Here is a 21,949-nt window from a genome sequence, read left to right on the forward strand (position 1 = left end):
CCGAGGTGGAGGGGCAGGCGCAGGGAGCAGCGGGAGGGGCCGGAGCGGAGCGGGGCAGGGCTCAGGCTCCTCCCTAAAGCCCTTACGGGGCAATTGAGTCGCGTTCAGGTTCGGCCCAGCTGCTTTGGTTGTGCTGTTGGGCTGTAGAGTTCGGTTGTAGTCTCTGTCCACGTGTGCTGGATGGAGAGTGCCAGATTATGCTACTCGCTTTTTTAGGTTTGTGAATAGTTTGTAATTGTTAGGTAATTTTCATAATTGCGTGAATTGTCATGGTAATTTACATAATTATATGTGTATATGTGTATGGAACGCAGGACCTAAGTTTGCTAATTCCTGTGTTTTTGTCATTCTCTTGAATAGAACTGGGATCAGGTCTACCCCTGCTTAGCTGTGAGTTAGTCACCTCTGAAAACAGCAAACTGTATAATTTGATGTTATACAGCACTTCAGAATACAGAGTTAACTTTATTCTAGCATTACCAAAATATTATGGATAAGAACTTTCAAGAAGAAGAGATGGCACAAATTACTAAATTTACACCTCCTTTGTACAAACAACGCTACCAGTTCGTTAAAGATTTAGTGGAGAAATACAAGCCCAAGAAGGTTGGTATGTTTTGTCTCTTTAGTTTATAAATTTGAAAAAAAAGTTGATACTGGGTATTTCAGGAAGACAAAATGTGTAAATAACATCCTGACCCAGTTAGCAAATGAGTAGGGGAGGAGCTGTTGTTAAAACTGGGTTGCCTTAGCAGACATTTGGTCATCATATTTTGTTTTCCAGGGCTGCATGTAATTAATTTTACTTGATGGGAAGAGGAGCATATTTAAGCAAGAGAAATGCTTTAGCTTGTTTTGGAGAACAGGGGATATTCTGGTTTTGATTTAATGCTGAGGAATCTGATTCAAGCTGCTTTCAATTATAGTTTGGTTTTGCTTTCTAGAGCTGTAAGTTCTGTATGTGGTATCAGGTTTATCTCATCATCCACATGGATGTTCTCAGATGAGAAGTGACAGTGGGAGTGTGGGATTGTGTGAGGCTAACTTGTCTCCACTTTCTCAAGGTCTCATCACTCCCTTCTGTGTTGTCATGTGTGTGTCCCCAGTACACCTGAACGCTTGAAAAGTTTAATTATTTAAGTTACATAGTGTAGTGGTTGCCCTTTTCTAACATGTTATCTCCTCTTCATCCCTCAGCAGCTCTTCCCAAAGTGCAAAACCTGGTTAAGTACCTCTGTCTTCAGTGTTTAACTGTGAAACTGATGTGGGATAGGGTAGAGATAAGCTGGATGGAAACTATTCAGGATTTTCACATGGAGAACTGAGCAGTGTCCTTCAGCCTTGACTGAGCCTGGGAAAAAACAGTGAGGGTTGGTTTGTGTACTCGGGTGTCTCTGAACCTTGCAGCAGCTGATGAGCCTGTTCTCAGTGTTTTGGATGGAGAACAGTTCAGTGAAAAGCAGTGGTGAATGTGAAAATTTCTGCAGCTTTGATACTTAAAATCATACCTTGCTGTTACTGATGTGGAAGGCATTCTCCAGAGTCAGTGGGATGTTCTACATGTACTTGTTTATAGCTGTAATAACAAAAGGTTAATTATTTAAAAAAATCTTGTAGGATCTTCACATAGATATTTTTAAAATAATTTTCAAATCCACCTCTATCCTGCTGGTTTGCAACTGTAAATTTTAGCTATGACTGTGAAATGCATTATCATTTAAAAGTTATTTTGACATAAATAGGGAATTCTGATTTTGTGGAAGTCTCTGAAATTGCTTGGAAATATGTAGCATTTACACATCATTTAATATCTAATTTACAGGTGGCAGATTTAGGATGTGCTGATGGCTCACTTCTCAGGATGCTGAAATTCTGCAGTTGCATTGAAGTGTTAGCTGGGCTAGATATCTGTGCAAGTGTAATGGAAGAGAAAATGTAAGGTCTTTGATCATGTTTTAAGGTTTCTATTTGTCTTGACCTTGTGGTATGACTGGATGAATACAATTTCAGTGAATATGTAGGATTTAGATGCTGACATTATCACTTGCTCTTTCTCAAGAATGAAGAGAAGTAACCTTTTATATTTAACATTTATTGTGTGTTTTGTCTAATGCAGTATTTCAGAATGAAATTTGCACATGTACTTTAGCCTCTGAAGTGTGTTTTATTTGGAAAAAATAGGTAATATGCTTGCCTAAAACTTCCCCCAAAACCCTGCAAAGCCTTTCTAAACCAGATTTGCTGTGTGTTTAGAGTTGAACTACTGTCAGAATTTACAAGTAGCTTTCCAAGTGACTTAAGAGTGTAGTGGAAATTTCTGTAAACATGAAGGACAGCTCCTGGATTAACTCTTCTGCTCTTTCTGTCCTGTTGTAGATAGTCATAAAAAGTGTTGGTATTGGATATTCTTTTTTATATCCATGTAAAGTAGTTAACCTTTCTGAGATTTACAAGGTATTTATGTAGGGTGTTAGCTAGTTCATTTCCATGCACAATTTATGTTGTCTTAAGGTCCTTTCTGTAATGTTGTATTTTTGATACTTTTGTAGGTATACATTGTCTCCTCTTCCTATTGATTATTTGCAACCACCTGAAAGATCCCTAACCATTACCTTGCATCAGGGTTCAGTTGCCCATAAAGATCCTTGCATGCTTGGTTTTGACTTGGTGACATGTATTGAACTGTGAGTATTAGCCCAATACACTAAATTTTTCTATGTTCATTAGGGTTCAGTTTGGAATTTTGGCCATATTCCAAACAAACTTGATCAAACCTTTCAAGCAGAAAAGTAGCAGGTACAAGAGTGGCGTCTTCTAACTTGTGCTTAAATTAACCATACTGAGCAACCTCTTGCGAGAGGTTTGCTCAGACAAATCCTTTGCTCTGCCACTTGGCCACAGTGGCGGTGCGAACAGTGCAGAGCTAAGTGTAAAATTACAAGGTACAGATATGGGTTTGGGTTTTTTTGACTGGTTGTTAAGATTAAAATACAGGAGGGTGTGTTAAACACAAGCTTACTCTTTTCAGAATAGAACACCTGGAAGAGTCAGAGCTGAAGAAGTTTCCCGAGGTGGTGTTTGGTTTCATGGCTCCAGACATAGTTGTGATTAGTACTCCAAATTCAGAATTTAACCCTTTGTTACCAGGAGTGATCTTATACAGGCACCCAGACCACAAATTTGAATGGAACCAAGCACAATTCCAAGGCTGGTAAGCTTTCTGAGCATCATATGCTGACAGCTCTGGGTGCCCAGTGGAGTAAGTTTAGATTCTGCTCTTAGATACATGTGAATTAAAAATACTGATATCACTGAAGGAGTAGGTTTTTTTGAGATGCAAACACAAAAAGTCTTTGTGTTGTGACATGTAAGTATTATGATTTCTAACATACACGAGAATTTAATTTAGTTTGCTGCTTTTTCCTGGGGAATGATGCAGGTAGGTAGTGTCATTTTACTTCCCTGCCCTGTCCCTTTGTTCTTGCTGGCTGATGTGCTACAAGATGGTTCTCATTTGCATGTCATGTACACTGTTGTAACCTTGGTTAGGTAGACTTTACTCATTGCACATTTACAACAAGCCACACTTTTATATCCTCTGTTAACAGGTTTCTTGTGGGTTTGGGGTGTGCATGTTTTCAATGGGTTCTTCTCAAATAATTTTGTTCTTGGAAATCAGTACTTTGTAGCTCACTTTCAGTGCATTTAACTTGGTGATTAAGCAACTGTGAGCATGAACATTCTATGCACATATTTTAGAAATGACAGTAACATTTGGATGCCTAAATTACTGATACTAAATGATTCAGACTGTCGTAGGCATATGATTACACCTCTGATTCAGCAAGTTTTGACAGTGCTTATCTTTGGGTGTATGAGTATTGTTAGAGAAATCATGCTCCATCATTGCCAGGCTCAGGGTCTTGTTTCTCCTTAAGGATGTATCTTTGTCACATTAAAAGGTGAATATTTTGTATGATTGGAATAATTTGTCTTTCTTAGGGCCCTAGAGGCTGCTAGATGCTATGATTACTCAGTGGAATTTACTGGTGTAGGGCACCCACCGACAGGAATGGAGAGTGTTGGGTTTTGTACCCAAATAGGTGTGTTTCTTCGAAAATATCCTCAAACCAGTAAACCTGTTCACTCTGAGAAACCCACTGAAGCAGTTTACAAAACAGTAAGTATTGTTTTCTTCCTTTAGAGTTGTCTAGGATTACCAGTGAAGGTGTTCTTACCTTAGACTACTATCCAGTCTTCACTCTGACCATCAAACACCATCAGATCAAGAGACTCTCATTGTATAATTGATGTTTCTAATTGTATAAAGTTCTTTACCTTTTAGGGTATTTGCTAAATAACAATATGGATAATCATTCTTATCTTAACATACTGTTACCCTTAGGATGACAGTTCTCCTTTCCACCACATATACTATTTTTATAGTTTTTCCTCTAATCATTTGGGTTTTTTATCATGGGGCTGTTGTCAATGACAAATTTTTCAGATACATAGAAAAATCAAAAGCAAAAAAAGCATTTTTGACAGTGTATCTTTTGAAAAATAAATGACATAATATAGTCCTGGTTTTCAGATGGCAGTTCAGAAGCAGCTCAGAATCTCCATAGCTGTGGAACTGTCACCAGAGCCTTGTAATGAGTAATATGAAAAGTAAGAGACTGATGGGAATGAGCTTAAGATTTGCAGGGCTTCACCTTGCCTCATCTGTGACTGTAGCTTGCAGGTAGAAGCCTGATTTAATTATTTGTTTTAAAAATTCCATTAACTGCCATTGCAGTTGTAAGACATAACATCAACTCACATTGCCTAGTTTTCTATTATCTGAAAACATTTAATAAGCAAAACTGGATTGAATAAAAAATGATGTTCACATTTTAGAAGCTTTATGTTTTTGACAGCAAATGTTAAAATCTGAGCCTGTCATAGTGATAAACATTTTATGTGTTCTTGTATGTTATAAAGGTCTTCAAAGCAGTGTATCCAAGCCTTAAAGATGAGAAGTACTTGCAGAATGCAGTGGTCAATGAAGTTACTTTCACAGCACAAATCATTAAGCACCGTTTCATGTCAAAACATGAGGAGTATGGTGATGGTCCTGAGAGAAAATCCAAATTCCAACCTTCAGTGAACTATTTTTCGGACTTTCTTGGAAAATTGGTTGTTGAAAAAAACATGGAACCATTTGTCAGTGGAAATGTGGTTTATGTACCTCTCACAACTATCTTTTCTTTTCCCAAAGTGAATCGACTTTGTGGTACCTTTGAGAAGTTATGCAAACTTATTGCAGGCAAGGTCACCATGAGCAGTGATGGTTCTGCTGTGATGCTCAGTACTGAATATGAAGAGAATTATATCACAGATTTCTCACACTAAGTTCAGTTGAAGTAAATAAAGTGGGGTTTAGTAGCTGTCAAATGGTGTGTTCTGTATGCTAACTGGAACCACAAAATCTTGTCTAAACCTCCTGCCAGTGGTATTTGTGTGTCAGCACCTCTCTCATGGAGTTGAGTGCTCCTGACAAAGGCAGCAGTAACTCATAGGGGCTAAGAGGAATTCATTAATTCTCATTAAGAAAATTCAATGTTTTCGTTTGCTTTCTGTTACCTGATTGTAGCTCTCATTACTAGGTTGGCTTTGATAATTTCTTGTTAGCTCTAAGGATAGTGATGATGGCACAGAACTATGTTGTGCTAGATAATGTGGGTCAGACATAGGTTTAGAGCAAGTTTTTTCTGAATGGAATAAAATTTAGAGATGCCTTTTTGGAGATGAGCACATACTCAACCTTGATGAAAAGCAAATGTTGAAATATAAAACTGGCATATTTCCCTGTTCTGTTTTGGAAAAAAAATAAAATTTCAAATTTCAAAAAACTCTTCTGTCATTGTGTTTGCTAACCTGGCCCTGGTGTACCTGAGAAACTGTGTGTTCTCATGAGCAGCTGTTGTCCAAAAGGTTTTGCTGACACATTCAGCAGAAAGGCAAAGCAGGGGTGTTAGAGAAAACAGAGCTTTCTGCCTTGGCCATGAGGACTTTTTCTTAGGTAGAGCTGAATTGTATATGTAAGTGCATGATAAGTTCATGACAGGTGATGGACTTGCACAAACATTTTGAGGGATGCTCAAGATGCACATAGAGGAATAATGAAGCAGCACGCTGCAGTGCTTTTTTAGTTTCTTTGTGTACCCCAGTGTTCTGTACCAATAATTTTAATACCTGAATGTTTTGTGTGAGTGCAGAGATGGTTAAGTGAAAGGCCTCATTCTGTGCATGGCTCAGTGTCATTGGCAGCTTTCCATGAGCTAATAGTATTATCAAACTGACTTCATGTGTGTGAAACGTGCAAGTCTCACAACCTCCTGAAAAGTTCTTTTTAAGGGCTGACTGTTTCATAAAGAAAATATGCAAGTCTCACAACCTCCTGAAAAGAAAAAGTTCTTTGTAAGGGCTGACTGTTTCATAAAGAAAATGACTGTATTCTACCTTCTAATTTTTTGGAATACACTTGAAATCCTTAAGGTGACAGATCAGACATAAAGGGAAAAGGCAGGTGTAATTGTAATTTTTTGGAATACACTTGAAATTCTTAAGGTGACAGATCGGACATAAAGGGAAAAGGCAGGTGTAATTCTCTGTATAGAGAAATGGTACAGAATCTCTAACAGGTTGATGCAAGTTGTATGAGAATAGTGATCTGCAATGCTCTGTCATAGAGTGGTTAAAAAATGCTTATTTAATAAGCTTTATCTTTTGTGGGAGATTTTTCTCCTACGAAAAATAGACATGGATTATAGAACCCACATGATCTGCAGTGCTCTGTCATAGAGTGGTTAAAAATGCTTATTTAATAAGCTTTCTTTTGTGGGAGATTTTTCTCCTACAAAAAATAGACATGGATTATAGAACCCACAATATTTAAGTATCAAGAATTAACTAAAATTCATTCTTAATGTGTATTTAGGATGGTTTCACTGGTTTTGACATTGTGATATGAACTTGCCATAGGTGGTATGGTAATACAGCTAAAATGATGAGTTGGTAAATAAATAAGCACAGCTGTTGGAGAGTAACATTGGTTGGTTATAAGAAAATATCTCCAGGTAGTTTACTATAGTTAGAAGATTTTTGGACTAGGGAACTTCTGCCGGTGTCATTTCTTCTTGAAACTTTGTGCTTCATGTGCTTTGTAGCAATGATTGCTTTAAAATGAGGGAAAGGGAAGACCTGTCAGATTTGCAGTGGTATTTGCCTTGAATTTTGTGTTCAGGTAACATGTAATTACAGGAATGTCCCGTGAGCAGACATGACTGTGTATGAATACATGCTTGATTTTCCTCCAGACATTATACCCTTAAGGCTCTGGAGCTACACCTGGGAAATGGATTATGTGAATATTTGGTGGACTGATGTGAAGGGGCCTAAACAGTAATCCAGTTTTTAAGGCATTCATGAAGGAGGAGTCCTTCTTTCTAAGAGAGTTCAGTTTTTAATGATAGCTGGGGCAAATACAAATTGTTACGTTCTTGCTTATGCTTTTCCTGGGGAAAATCTGAAGTCAAACTACAGATGTTGGTCCCTGTGTGTTCAGTGTCCTTCAGTATCTGTACTGAAACTGAAGAAGCTGTTACATACCGTATACAGAAGTGCTGTGTAGAATATATAGATTTTAATCCAGACTGGTAGCATTTACTAAAATAAGCTATTTTGTGTGTTAGCTTTCCACTGGCTTAAATTAATTTCTTTTAATGTCTTTAAAGTACTGAAATACCTGTCCTTTCAGGAGCAGCTAAACACTTTGATAGGATTCACCATGCATAGCTCTTCATTATCAGGTTGGTTCTTTGATACTGATCCTGTGTATATTTGTGAATAAACACAGTATTTATTATGTTCTACTTAAACTCGTTTGAAACTAAGAGCAATTCTGATGTCTCAGATCAGGCTGCTGAGAGCAGGTTTATGAACATGAAATGTTTTAGACTGAGTGTGACAATGTCCCTGACCAGGAGATGGCACACACATCTCAAAACAGCACAACATTAAATTGTTCTAAAGGGGAAAATCCAAATAAGAGATGAAAAATATCCAACAAGAACAAAAAACCCTCAAACAAAACCACCAAGAAAACAGCAGCACCCTGGATAAAGGGAAATAAGGTAATAGCTGTTGTTGGTTTACGGTCAAAATAGCTGCATAGAACATTTCTGATCAGTGTTCTAAACTAATACTAACAAAGTGAGCAAGTGGTGTAAGTCAATTCTAAAAATATCCCCTCAGTTGAATAAATAAAACCCAACTGCCTAATTGTGAGAGCCAGAGGAGTTAATTTTCTGTCTCCCCAGAGACTTCTGAAACAAATAGATCTCACAGCCATAAAATTTTGATGCATTTCAGTCCTGTCTGCCATGGCTTCTTGTCATTCTGTTGATGAATCAGATGTGGATCATTTAGTTACATCTGCGTTAGGTTAGTGGTTGTGACTTTCTTCTTTTTGTAGTTAAACTAAAGAAAGTTCTTTTTTTTCCCATGCTAGGCTTTGTGTGATTCTCATGTCAGAAGGTTCACAAAATGCACCTCATGTTCAATGACAGTATTTGTAGTTCTGATAGTCATTATATCATGAGATGTTTTTCTTCTGGATGAGAAAAAGAACCGTGTGGAAATGACACATTTTCCTTATCTATGTTCCTACAACACAGTGTGAAAACAGAAGTAGGAAAGCAAAAACATTTTAAAAAGACGTCCTTAACTGGAAGACTTTGTTTGCTGATTCTGTTTGCCTTTTGTTCTATAAGGAACCTACTAACTCCTAAAGCAAGAGGAGAGACAACAACCCACAAATGAAATTCTAGGATATTCTGCTGAAGTTTTGGAAAAAATTGTCTTACTTTTTGAACCAGCTGAGACTGAAGTTGGTTACACATGGTACAGTTAGATCTCTTAATCCTTACTCTGCACTGATCTTAGTGCTAAACAGTTTGTATTGTAATTAGCTTCAATTTTCACCAATGTAGATTTTTTTTACTGTAAGGAAAGATACTCACTGCAGTACTAGAAAGCTTGTTAGCTTATTTTGAATGCAGAGATGAGAAGACAAATACACACAATTATTTTTTAAAAAAAATAAGAAGGTAATTTTCAAAGTTACAGAGACTGTATGAAAGTTTAAGGAGTAGTAGGTCTTTGCATTCAGATGAGGAGGATTCATTTTGTCATTTGCAAGTGAGGAGGGACCATGCACAGTGCCCTCACTTTCTCCAAATGCTGCTACTTGTGGAGTCTGCCTGAAAAATATGCCTCACACTTTAAAATTGATTTTTTCCTTGTGTAAGTCTGACATACTGCTAACCTACCAATATGCCTCACACTTTAAAATTGGTTTTTTCCTTGTGTAAGTCTGACATACTACTTTTCCTCCCCAGGAAGCAGATAAATAACTGTACTAGTAATGGTGCCACTACTTTGTGGACTGGAGGGGAAATCTAATAATCTGCAGAGGTGAAGCTTGAAGACTAGAGAAACTCAAATGGACACAAACCTCCAGTTCAGTTTGTAATTTTTTGCATTCAAAAAAAAAAATGAGAGAATTGTTTTGGAACAGGTTCCAAGCTGAAGGCATGAGTTTATTGAATGTCTGACAGATTTGCATTTAAAAACAGTTACAAAAAACCATAACCCACCAACACATCCTCAACAGTTCACTGAATGGAAGGCTCCAGTATAACACAATTTACAAAAAAGAAAATACACCACCTAAATATGAAGGTTATGTTCCACTTAAAATACACACAATTAGAGAGTCACTTCATAAAAAGTTGTAACTTAAGTCAGAAGAATCAATTAATAGGATAGGGTTTTATGAAAAGCTGGATTTCCATGTCAACTTCCCTACTCTTTAAAAGACCTGCCCTTTAATTGGTTCTAGTAAACAAGATCTTTAATCTATAGCAATTGGCTGTGTCTTTTAAGATAAAATGCAAATGTGGGCCATGGAAATCCCCTTGAGAATTACAGCAGGAGCTGTACAATGTTTTTCAAAAACTATGTAGTTCTCCTGCTAAGCTTGAGTGAGCTGCCATCTGACTAGCACTGGGTTGAAGAGATTTGTCAACAAGTGTAGCAGTGTTAATACGTACTGAAAGCAACCAATTCAAATTTCTTGCATCTTTGGGCTTGTAGTAGGACTTTTTTTGGTACGAATTAGTTGCATAACAGCAAAGGAAACTATAATGTTCTGAGAGATAGTTGTATACCAGCAGTTAGGTAGTTTCTTTTAAATTCCTGTGGTGAACAGAAATGCATAATACCACACTTCTTTTAACAGCAGCTAAAATAGAAGTTTGTGTTTTATTTTTTACCAAACTAAACACTTTAAAGAGATTATAATGAACAGTAGAAAATAAAAGTATTTAAAGTACCAAAATGGAGAAGTAGCTCATATTCATCATATTCAATAACAGTACTCAAGGTTTAAAATCTTCAATTTCCTTAAAAATAAAAATTAGTTTAATAATTCTACTATGGATTTCTGGAAAACAATGTCTGCTTTGCCTAATTTAACCCATTAAATATGGCCTACTTCAATAAAAAGGTGTCAAACATCACTCTGAGCAGAACTGAAGCATTCAGAGCTTTCCAACGTAGCCACACTATTTTTATTTATTCCAAGCCTTACTGATAAACAGTACCACTAAATGTAACAAAATGAAGGTCATTTGTAGGTTACAATTAAATGCACCTACTTGTCACCTAACACATCCCTTTAGAAATGGATTCCTTCATATTCTCAATGAAAGTGTAAAGAGCTGTTTCTTGCCTGTCAGGCAAGTCACTATTTGTGCAAATTTAAATACAGTACATTGACCTCAATGTAACAGTGGACAGATAGTGAAGGAAGAAGTGTTCAACAAAGCTGTTGCACACTAAGACTTTTTCAGAGTGCAGAGTATGTCTACAATAAAGTGCTTCTCTTAACAAGTTATATTAATAATAGTATAGGTGTTTACCTAGTTTTAAAGCTTAAACTGTTTCATCTCCCTGTACCTCCCCAATCCCACAAGGCACATTCAAAACACAAACAAAACACTAATTGTGAAGGGTTAACCTACAGTAAAAAAAATGTAAGTGGTAGTAAACTACTGACAAGGTTTGTAAACAGTACCATCCCATTGAATCTCAAGGTTCATGCATTGACAAAGTGAGTTTCTGTGGAAGCAGCTTTTGTCCTCCAGGTTGAACAATCAAGCCAACTTTCTTCATGATACACTACTGTGCCTTAGTGTTTTCACTTTTTGCATCACTTGAAACAAAAAATATGCCACATTTGATGCATTTACACCTGTAGACTTCATTTACAGTTAACACAACTGATTTAAGGTCTATTTAGTTTTGGGTTTTTTTAAAATGCACATGAAGTTGATCTTTGCCGTTCAACCTTACAGTGAAGTTGTGCTCAATACTTTTTAAGAGGTTTTGGTTATGTTAAAACATAGCTGGGCTGTTTTGTGGAGGCCAGAACTTTGACTTGGTAATAACTTGATAGAAGTAAGCAGCTTCTGTAAGCCTAAAATGTCAGGTAGGATCAAATTGAGTAATTACTTCTTGCAGGTTCATGTGAGACCAACTTTCAGAAGCTTCTTTAGAAAAGAAGTTACATAGTACATCACCACAAGTGATCTCTTGTATAAAATACTGAAATGGGACTCCATCATGCTTCCAAAAATGTTTCATACAAATTAAAAAGTAACTCCACTAGCATCAGTTAGAGCTTACAAAACCAGTCCAAGTGCTCTCACAAGGTACACGTAGCTAAACATTGCCTTCATACCACAGGTGATGCTCTGTGAGCAAGGAACACTTCATAACTTTTCAGAAAAAGATCACACAGAGTCCATTTAGTCTTTCTCAACTCTTGGACACTTTTCAGAAAAAGATCACATGGAGTCCATTTAGTCTTTCTCAACTCTTGCAACAGAGCAAAGAAAACCAGAAATATCAACACCAGAGCTCCAGGTTTCCCTCTTGTTTGTCATTCTAGTTTAGCGTTTTATCACCACCTGCTCATATGCTCCAGAGCCTACTCTGAAAGAAAGTTTCAAAGAACTTAGTTCAATATCACTTTAAATGGAAGCAAAACAGCAAGTATCACACATCAGCAATTTATCATTTAAACATCCCAACCAACCAACTCCCCCAAAAAAACACCCCCAACAAACCTCTCCCCACCCAAACAGCAAGTACCAGAATGGCTAAATGTGGAGGGTAGAAAACACATCATTACCATGTTTGAATCACCTACAGTTTAATGCACTGCAGCATTTTGTGTTATACTACAGTCAAAATAGAGAATGAAAAGTAATGTAACTGAAAAATAAGATACTCTAGGACTTCTCTATAACTTCTTAAATGTTATCTTTAGGGTACTCCTCCCCACAGCTCTATCATAGGCAGCTAATACTCTTTTTGTACATAAACAGATAAATATATCTAGGAAACCAGTAAGTGATAGTCATCTTATGTTAAGATACAAGAGAAAGGTCTTCCAGTCTTTTGTTCACACTGAATCATAAACAAAACTCTCTCACCCCCTACATGACAGACCATAGTGGATGGTTTTCCACAGCAAATTGCAGTAAAATTGTAAAAAATAAAGAGGGCAAACTCTGCTCTAATATAATATTGTGCCTGGACTGTTCAGGCAACTGAATTAGGACAGGTCTCTCTATCCTGCTGTAGTGTGTTCTGTACCCATACATGTTATCCTAGAAAGACATTGGTGTGCCCAAATAAGCCAATGAATTATTATATAAACCTAAGTATTTATTGTATGTGTAAAATGCAGTTATTTTCTTACATTCAACACATTATCAACTGCCTTTATACCTAACTTCAGAAGTAATTGTTGAAATACTCATGCTGTGCTAATTTCTTGGCATAAAAATGTTGAATTATGTAGGACTGCAGAAACATGGTATTACAGCATGTTCTGCTTGTTTCTCATGGTTTCTCATCTGAAAGGATGAATAATTAATTCAGGTCAAGTGTTATGTCAGAGTCTCTGAAGAGGGTTTAGGGAAGAAAATAGTATTTCTGGTTGTAAAACAGCAACAAGATGATAATCTGAAGCAGATTATCAATGGAGAGAGTTTAGGGCTACCAGTAGTTGAAAGATGAACAACCTATTGAAACAAATAATGTAACAAATGGAAACAGGATTTGTGGGAAAAACTAAACTGAAGAAAATTGGGCTTGTTATTAGGAAGACATAAAAGTTTGATACTGTAAAATGTAGATGTGTAAAACACTTTAAACTTACTTCCACTCTGGAGTAATGTAGTAAAGCTATGGAGCTAAGGTTTGCAGCTGGTGTCTGTTTCCTGTGTCCATACTGAAACACTGCTCACATCTGAAAACTTTGCAACTGAGACTCTTGAGAAGCTCTGAAAGTTACAGTTCTTATGGCTGACACATCAGTTCTGTTTTGGAACTAATCTAGGTGTTTTATTTTAAAACCTGACAATCTAGCTCTTTTGGTGCTTTTAAATGATATAGAAGAGAAAACCAGAAAGATCAAGAATGTAAATACAGAATAACTGCTGTATAAGATGGATTTTTCTATAGTATTGCCTATGGATTAGTTGTTCAGGCTACATACCTGTTAGGTAGATGATGGCTTCCAAAAGAAGTGCTTCCACCAGGGCCCACAAATAATCTTAAACCTTCTTCTAAAAGACAAATGAATTAAAATATGTTAGCTTTCTTTAAGGCTGCTCCAGCTAAAACTACATCGCTTTAAATCTACCAGTTTTGTAGCTGATACTTTCAGATGCAAATATTGTAAATAATGAAAAAACAAACTTCACATGGTGTAGGTTGGAGGAACTACCTTTGGCTTAGATTTGTACCTGCTCTTTTTAGGCTTGAAGTAATTATTTGGGAAAGTTCCCTGAGTCATACAAGGGTGTTTTCAACTTCTGGGAGACAGGACGAAGCAGAAAATGTAGAGATCCATGTGTACAATCCATATTGTTACAAGCAACAGGGTCTGTGAAGTGAGTGGATTTTCCTAAGGCCTGTAATGTGCATCAGTTTTCCCTAAGCCTCTTTATTTATCTCCATACCTTCTGCACTGGAGTCTAAACTGAAGTCTTGACTCTGGAGTATTTTCTCAACAATATCATCAGCGTCAACTCTGGTAGCATCAACCCTCTTCAGCTGTGACTCCACAGAGTCTTGCTTTACAGGATGTCTGCAAAAATAAATGTATTGAGAGCTCTTACAAGTGATATAGTAATTTATTTTTACTTCTGCTAGATGAGGCTTTCAGGTTAAGTGTACCTGCATTGTTTTTCTGATGGTGCATCTTTAACAGATGTATCACTATTAGCTTCAGTTACTTGTGGCTCAGTCTCTTCACATGGCTCTAGAATACTTCCAGTTCCTGTTGAGGTACTCCCCACTGAGGTGTTTCTCCTGTGGCTGAGTTCAGACAGACTGGATGATCTAGAGTGACATGTGCTGTATCCTGTTGGAAAAGTGCAGGAGAATTGGGTTAGGTCCATCCTGAAAGCAGAATTTGTTTTCTCTTCCTGTAATGAGACTTCCATAGCCCCATGAATGCATGTGCATACATCAAGTAGGCAATTCACTTCAGGTTCTCTATTCTAGCACATCCTGCTTTCCTTTTGTTCTAAATAACTCTTGCTTCATAGCAAATATAATGACAAACATCATCCCCTTCAGCTTTTACAGCAAAGTCTCCATTTGCAAGTTATTTGTTTTTACACATGGAACAGGTAAAAAGAGCTAAGTCTCCATTTGCAAGTTGTTTTTACACATGGAACAGGTAAAAATCTCATTCCAACATGTTAGCTGGAGGGAGTGAAGGCAAAAAGCTGTCTCACTTACAAAAAGATGATTCATTGTGACTTGAAGAAGGAAAAAATGTTACCCTCACCACAATTCATTGTGATTTTAAGAAGGAAAAAATGTTACCCTCACCACACCCAAAACTCCCAGGAAGAAGCTTTCAACTTCAAACCCTTTCTAAAACATAAAGTATACTTATTTTCCACTGTCTAAACCTGTGAAAGTAAATAACCCCCAACAGCTCATAACAAAACTGTTAGCAGCTACCTGACAGTTTTGACTGCTGACTTGCATAGCTGGATGTCCTGGAATGTCCACATGCACCAAGTTCATCTGGGACTGAGGCACTCTTGGATGACAGATCTGAAACACATGCAAGTCAGGTAGTGTTCCTAAAGCCAGTTTTATTAGTACTTTGCCTGCAATCTTAGTTAGAGTCAAATGTCAGATTTCCCAGAGGGATTAGAGACTTGACACTGGTTTTCTGCAAACCTTTTGGAGATTTAAGTGCTGCAAAAATACCATGTATGTTAATGAAGATGTGTTCCTTAAAAAAACATAACATCTGAGTAAAACAGTGAGTACCATTGGGTTAGAAAGACATTAAAGAATTGACCAGCATTAAAGAGAACCATACTTTATTATCATAGTACAATGTTGTGCCAGAGTTAAAGAGAACCATACTTTCTCTATTATCATAGTACAATGTTGTGCCAGATGTTTTCTGACTGAAAAACTAACAGTGGTTAAGAGAATTTCAGCTGTGTTTGGAGGAGAAACTAGTCAGCTATGTAAGGTGCCTTTGTGAGCCATGAGCATCCCTTTAAGATTTGAAATATTTCTTACATCTCCTTGAAACTATGACGCCAGTTATAAAAGCATTGAGAAATCAAGAACATTAGTCCATACCTGCTATACCTGGATGTACTACTTTTAAGTTTTCTCCACCTTTCCTGTCTTCATGCAAAGATTCTGATTCTCCAGCAATTGCTATAGATGTTGCTGTGGAAGGAGGCCTGTAAGAGAAAGGTGGTCAAGATTTGCTGTACTTTTGTTGCAATCCCTCCAAATTGATCAGCACATATTTTTCCTTTCAACTAAGCTGGCATAATTCAGACTGTGTGTCAAAGTTAACAGACTTTTTTTTTTTTTCCTGAAAACATGCTGCCAAGTGCCTTGCTGAAGAGGAAAACCCCACCAGCTTTTGCTGTTAAACTTAAGGACATTTTACAGAATTCATCTGCTCAGCCCTCAGTCACTCAGGTTTCTGGGGACCCTGGGAAAGGCTTTTCCATTGTTTGATGATTGGTGGAATGACAAGTCTTTATTTTGAAGTTTTTTTTTTTAAGTGTATGAATCCCAGGACTGCTCACATGCTAAGAATATGTGTTTCCACGGGTTTTTTTTAAGTGTATGAATCACAGGACAGCTCACATGCTAAGAATATGTGTTTCCATACATATATTATATGTCATGTACATACATGACTGAATGGTAAGTTAAACCCCAAACATGCAGAAGAACAGTTGGCCAACTTGGCTTGTGAGCTGTGACATAGTCCTGTCTTTGCTTCATCTCTGTCATGGTACAGGAGGAGATTCAGGACTGATAACCCTCCCACTCCTAACAGAGGAGCCTGTGGCATCATCTCCATGTATTCCCCTCTAAATTCTACTTCCTACAAAAGAAACTAATTAGAAAATGACAACGTGAAATCAACGTTCTCTTGCAAGCAAATACACACAAAATACATTTCAAGCTGTTACCTACAGTTTTTTAATGCTGTGTTGGTTTTGACTTCGGGAACAGACTGTTGGTCTGCATACAAATGGGTATTTGTTGACATATTTTATTTGACATATTCAGTAAATGAGTCACTGTCTTTATATACAGTAACATCCCCTCTTCTGTCACGTTTGAAAGTAAAGAAAGAAAGAAAAAAGCAGTTCTAGAAATACAGTGCCTGTGTGACTTAAAAGCCTAACATACTTCTGAAAGCAAGACCTGAATGCTTCCAGGGATGTCACCCCAGATCAAACATCAAGCCTTCTAGGCTTCCTCATAAAATATGTAGCTGATTCCAGATTGTGAAACTGTTTTAAGGTTTATTTTTCCTTCTACAAAGGACATCTGGATTAGATAAAGTTTTTGTTCTGTTTGTGTTGAAAGTTAATGTTCCAGGAAATGGTTATATCACCAGTTTGGAAGAAAATGCCAAGTCTGAATAATTTCAGTTAGAGATCTTTTTCCTAGGGAGTCAGAAAGCTATTTAGGTACTAATTTCAACTCCTTCAGTACTAGCCAGTAAAAAACAGGAATGCTTTGTGTTGTTAGTATACAAGGCTAATGATCAGTCGCCTTTGAGAAATTATCAGTGCCAGGGATGTATTTGTTAACAGGTCTGACTCTGAAGTAAATCTACTAAAGTTACTCTAAAGTCAGAGAGGTGTAGGGATACAGAAATCAAAGAAATTCAGAAAAACCCTCTTGCTATTTATTCAGTAAGCACAAGATGAGATTCTATAGTGTTCTATGCTTCTCATTTCCAGTTGGTAGAAGAGAGGAGAAAGTGGTGCAAAGGAGGGAACATGGAACAGTTCCTGTGGTGAACCACCTGAGCTAGACCTGTGCAACATCACATTTCTTCAACTACAGATTGAGGACAATGAGGCCAAAGGGTCCTCAAATATAGCAGTGTATTTTCCTAGCTACCTCCCCCCTCAGATGTTACCTCTTGCATCTTTTACTAAGTTGCATAATGTCTTTGCTAACTAAATATCTCTAAGTGCTTTCTCTTGTACTAAGACATATCACACTTCTGGTTGGTTTGTGGTTTGTTTTTTTTTTTCTCAGATGAGTCCTAAAATCATCTGAGACTTGTGAATCAAGGTATAACAGCACATTTTCCAAACACATGTATTAGTCAGATCACCCTGTCCCAAGTATATTTATATAAGGTTCTGTGGGAATAGTTCCCCTTCAGTGTTTTTTTAGATTTTACTCTTTTTTAATGGCACAGATGAACAGGCTAGTATTCTGTGCTTGAAAATAAACCAAGTATTTAACAGCAAAGAGAACTGTGATACTTCTACTGGCAACTGTACCATGTTAGCCATTATTCAGCTACCATTCCATTTACTCATGGCCTTTTTTTTTCCCTAAGTAGTGTTGTCAGATTGGAGAGATGTAAAACCACAGATTAGCAGTGTAATTCTCAACAAGGATGTACGACCAAACCACCACCCCACAAAGATTTTTTTTACCCACTTACGTTTTGAAGCATGGGTCTCCAGACATGAGCTGCATGTTGATCAAAACCTACACGTTCAGAAAACCAAACCCACCATAAGAATGGAAAATGCAATTGGTCTGTGCTACATACATGGTCATGTCACTAAGTTATACTTGCCACAAATGTTACATTCAATTAAAATAAAATGCCATCAGCACGTAGGCAAATAAACACACTCATGCAAAAAACAACACTTTTCTTAGTAGGGATGCAAACAACACAAAAGAGCATTTACAGTAACATCCTTACACGTACAAGATTCTGAGAAACACACAGATCAAGGAGAATCTCAGAATCATTAATACTTAAGATGGCTTTAAGGGGAAAAAAAGAGACAGGAAATCTAAAATATTAATGAGCAAACAGAATATTGTTTAGAACAGTGGGTGCTGAAGTATGTTCTTTGCTGAGGGTGTTTAGCAAACTGCTAGCTTACAGGAACTGGCTGTGCTAACATCAGAGGGACAGCAAAAGGTAAATAAGCTTTAGGACACTGTGCATGGAGAAGGATTGTTAGCCAGGTCACAGCCATCCATTAACTGTGTTCTGAACCAGCCTGTGACTGTCAGGGAAATCACTAAGTGCATGCTTAGACTATACTGAACAACATGGGAAATTCATCCTAGTGTCTTGGTGGGAAAATAAATTTTTACAGAATTTACTTCAAACATTCTGCATGTAATTATTCTCAGGTTTAGGGAGCTTATTCAATTTTGTTAACCCCTTGGACAAATGAGAGAGAATGGCAGGGTTGTTTTCTTGCAACAATGCTCACCAGCTGGTACACTGATCACTATCAAATAGAAAATAGGAAAGTTCCAGGAGTCATGGAGGTGTTGAGGCTTATTTATACATAAATAAGCTGATTAATAGATTTACTCTTCAGAAAGATGCATGGAAAGTTGCTCAGTCTTAAAGATATAATGTATTAACTTGCTCTTTTTTCAGCCTCTGTTAGAATAGGAACACCTTTTGAAAGCTTTTCTCTTACAGCCATCCAGCTCCATTTCAGAGTAGGACAAATTCTATTTTTGACTGCACAGATTTTAGTGACTGCCTCTAAACAAGACTTGGTTTTTACTTTAAATAGCTTTCCTTCTGGAAAGAAGTTCAGCAAGTAAGTTTTAAATTTCATTAAGTGCTTAATAACAACACCACTAATTCTCTGCTTTATTAGTTTCGTCATTAAGTGCTTAATAATAATACCACTAATTCTCTGCTTTATTAGTTTCAGTATGATAAAGGAAACAACTTACTTTGAGAATGGAGTTGTCCTGTCTTGTGTTTTTGGTATCATAACCTTCCAGTAAACAGCGACGAGTGGTATTTCCCGATCCAGCAAACTCTGCTAGATTTAGATCTGCAAATCCCAGCTGTTCAGAGGGGAAAATGAAAAAGTTAGAAGCAAACAGATGACTAAATGAAGGTGCTTGCTACATACCACATTGAGTGCTACTCAACAGCAGTTTCTCTCAAGTATGAGTAAGAGGATGCCCATTGAAGGGAGTGGCTCAAAGCAAAAAGCAGAAAACAAACTTCCAGTGTCAAATTCTGCATAGTTCTATTTTCAGTGAAAAAGTGTCAAGAGAAAAAAAGAACAAGGAAAATTTTCTTGATTTTTTAATGCAAACACATGCAGAGGGTTTACTTTTATTGACCCTTTCCACCTACCAAATTGAAAGAAAAAATTTTGTCAGTATAATATTGTCACATACTTATTAAACACAGTGATTGAGAGTTCCAACAGCACTGTGTCACTGTAATGTACATAATGAAACCACAGTTATTATTATACTATTCTGGAATTACTTTAAAAGGATAAAAAATGACAATTAAAAAAAGCTTATCTGTAGGCAAACTTAGATACATCTCTATTTACCTTTGCATATGCCTTTCCTCCTTTTAATTCCTAGGGGAAACAAGAAGGAAAAAGGACACACCATTAATCCATTAAAGATACTGACTCAGGTTTGGTGTTTTAGAAAAGTGAGTACTTATCTTAGTTTAAGACCATCTCAGCACACATTTGCTGGATTGTCCTTTGTCATTTAGAATTTAGTGTTCATACTGCCTTTGGTGCAGGCCAAGGGGAGACTCATCTTGTGGAGAGGGAGAAGGGTGAGTGCCTGATGCCAAGCAGTGTTTGGCTCCTGCTAAACCTGCAGAGTATCTGCAAAGGTGGGATGTGCTGTGTACAAAATTCTGGTACTTAGCACAGTTCAAGGCTTCTAAGTTTACTGCTGCTTGCTGATTTGATTTACACTGCTGAGCAATTCCTCTGCTGCCCTGCTGGAATAATTCTTTTCAATAAGAATTTAAAAGCCCAATGAATTAGTCAACTAAGGTAATTAATAAGATTACTAGAGAATTTTGGCCAAAGGAATAGCTGGTATGGTTGCAGCTAAAATTTGCTTTATGAAGTTTATCAGACATTCAAAAATTAAAACAAGTGAAGAAAGAGCAAGGAAAGAAGAGAGGAGGGAGAAAGAACTACTTACCTTCCTTACAGACACCCTGCAAGTGCAAGTATCCAGAATCCCTGTCGTGGCACTGGCACTGATTTTACACATAAATAAGAACTTTTTCTTCCATCGTACACAATTTGCCTGTACTACCTCCCTGCAAAGAGAGAGCATGTGCTTAGTATTAGTTGCACACACATTCAGAACCATAAACTGCAATGAGACAGCTCAAGAATGAACACTGGTTCCACTGTTTGTAGACTGGTCATTTCATGCAAAATCTGTTCCAAAGCCTAAATAATAATAATCCTCCATTCTTCTCTTTGTGTAGCATGATTAATAACTGTTTCAGACCTTGAGAACAATATTAGGCCTCATGAAAAATTCAACAGCCATGTGTTTTTCTAAATGAATGAGACAGTAATTTCTCCAGTTTGCCTCAGGAGAGTGTAGTCTTCCTGAACATTAGCTCCCAGGCACTGCCTTCCAAGCTGCTGAGCTTTGCAATGTGCTCAAGATACCATCTTTGACAAGTAGGTTTTAAATACAGAGAAAGGGAGTATCATAAAAGCAGAACTAGAAAAATCTGAGGCCTGGAAAAGTAGAAAGGAGATGATGTGAAATAACCAGACAGAAATGAACACACTTGGGGCAAACAAGAATTTCAGCTACATACTGGGAGCTTATCATTTGAGAGCAAACTAAGGTGACATATCTGAATAGATTTATTCCTCACAGGAGGGTAACAGTCTGAGAAAAAGGCAAAATGTAGGATGCTTTCAGCTATATTAATGTCATTTTATAAGGCTCAGGCAGAACACATTATTCTGTTTGGGTAACTGTTAGAGCAAGAACAGACTCCAAAATGAACAGGTACAAGGAGAATGACTGTATCTTACAAGAAAAAATTACATATAATAAAAAAAACACTAGTGATTCAAATACTTGAGAGACCAAATAACTAAGTCAAATGAAAAGTGGTTAGGACTAAAATAAAGCATAACTAAACACCCATTTAAAACTGGAAGTTAGAAGGTCTCAAACCACAGAGCAAGTTTCCTAGAACAGCCTTCAAATAAGAGAAGCAGAAGCAAAAAAATCTTACTCTTTCATTTCTGTAATACATGCATTCCTATGTTTTATATTAACATCTTACAACAGCTTATTATTGAAGAACCAGTTTGACATCTTTAACAAGAGACAGAACTTTATGGTTCTGCAGAAACTGGAGGCAGAGATCATCACAGCTCTGGAGAAATGACAAATTGCAGGGGACTCACAAAACTCCCTTTGCTGTGCTGGTGAG

The 21,949-nt window shown here is 37.2% G+C and overlaps 2 protein-coding genes across 2 annotated transcripts; one reads left to right on the plus strand and one right to left on the minus strand.

Annotated features, from left to right (window-relative positions):
* Positions 1-489: 489 nt before the first annotated feature.
* On the plus strand, positions 490-5,394 carry HENMT1 (HEN1 methyltransferase homolog 1 (Arabidopsis)). The gene is made up of 6 exons (XM_009081667.1): positions 490-606; positions 1,823-1,935; positions 2,550-2,684; positions 3,029-3,211; positions 4,003-4,180; positions 4,984-5,394. The coding sequence occupies exons 1-6, from the start codon at positions 490-492 to the stop codon at positions 5,392-5,394; spliced, it is 1,137 nt and encodes a 378-aa protein (XP_009079915.1).
* Positions 5,395-12,059: 6,665 nt separating this feature from the next.
* Positions 12,060-20,800, minus strand: FAM102B (family with sequence similarity 102, member B; the record flags this gene model as incomplete). Its single annotated transcript, XM_009081668.1, has 10 exons — positions 12,060-12,102; positions 13,676-13,745; positions 14,142-14,269; positions 14,359-14,545; positions 15,157-15,252; positions 15,799-15,905; positions 18,161-18,207; positions 19,438-19,554; positions 20,061-20,090; positions 20,680-20,800. Coding segments are annotated over 10 exons (946 nt in total), but the record flags the coding sequence as incomplete, so codon positions are not given.
* Positions 20,801-21,949: the final 1,149 nt, after the last annotated feature.

This window comes from Acanthisitta chloris, unplaced genomic scaffold, assembly GCF_000695815.1.
Source record: "Acanthisitta chloris isolate BGI_N310 unplaced genomic scaffold, ASM69581v1 scaffold20149, whole genome shotgun sequence".
Classification (NCBI taxonomy): Eukaryota; Metazoa; Chordata; class Aves; order Passeriformes; family Acanthisittidae; genus Acanthisitta; species Acanthisitta chloris.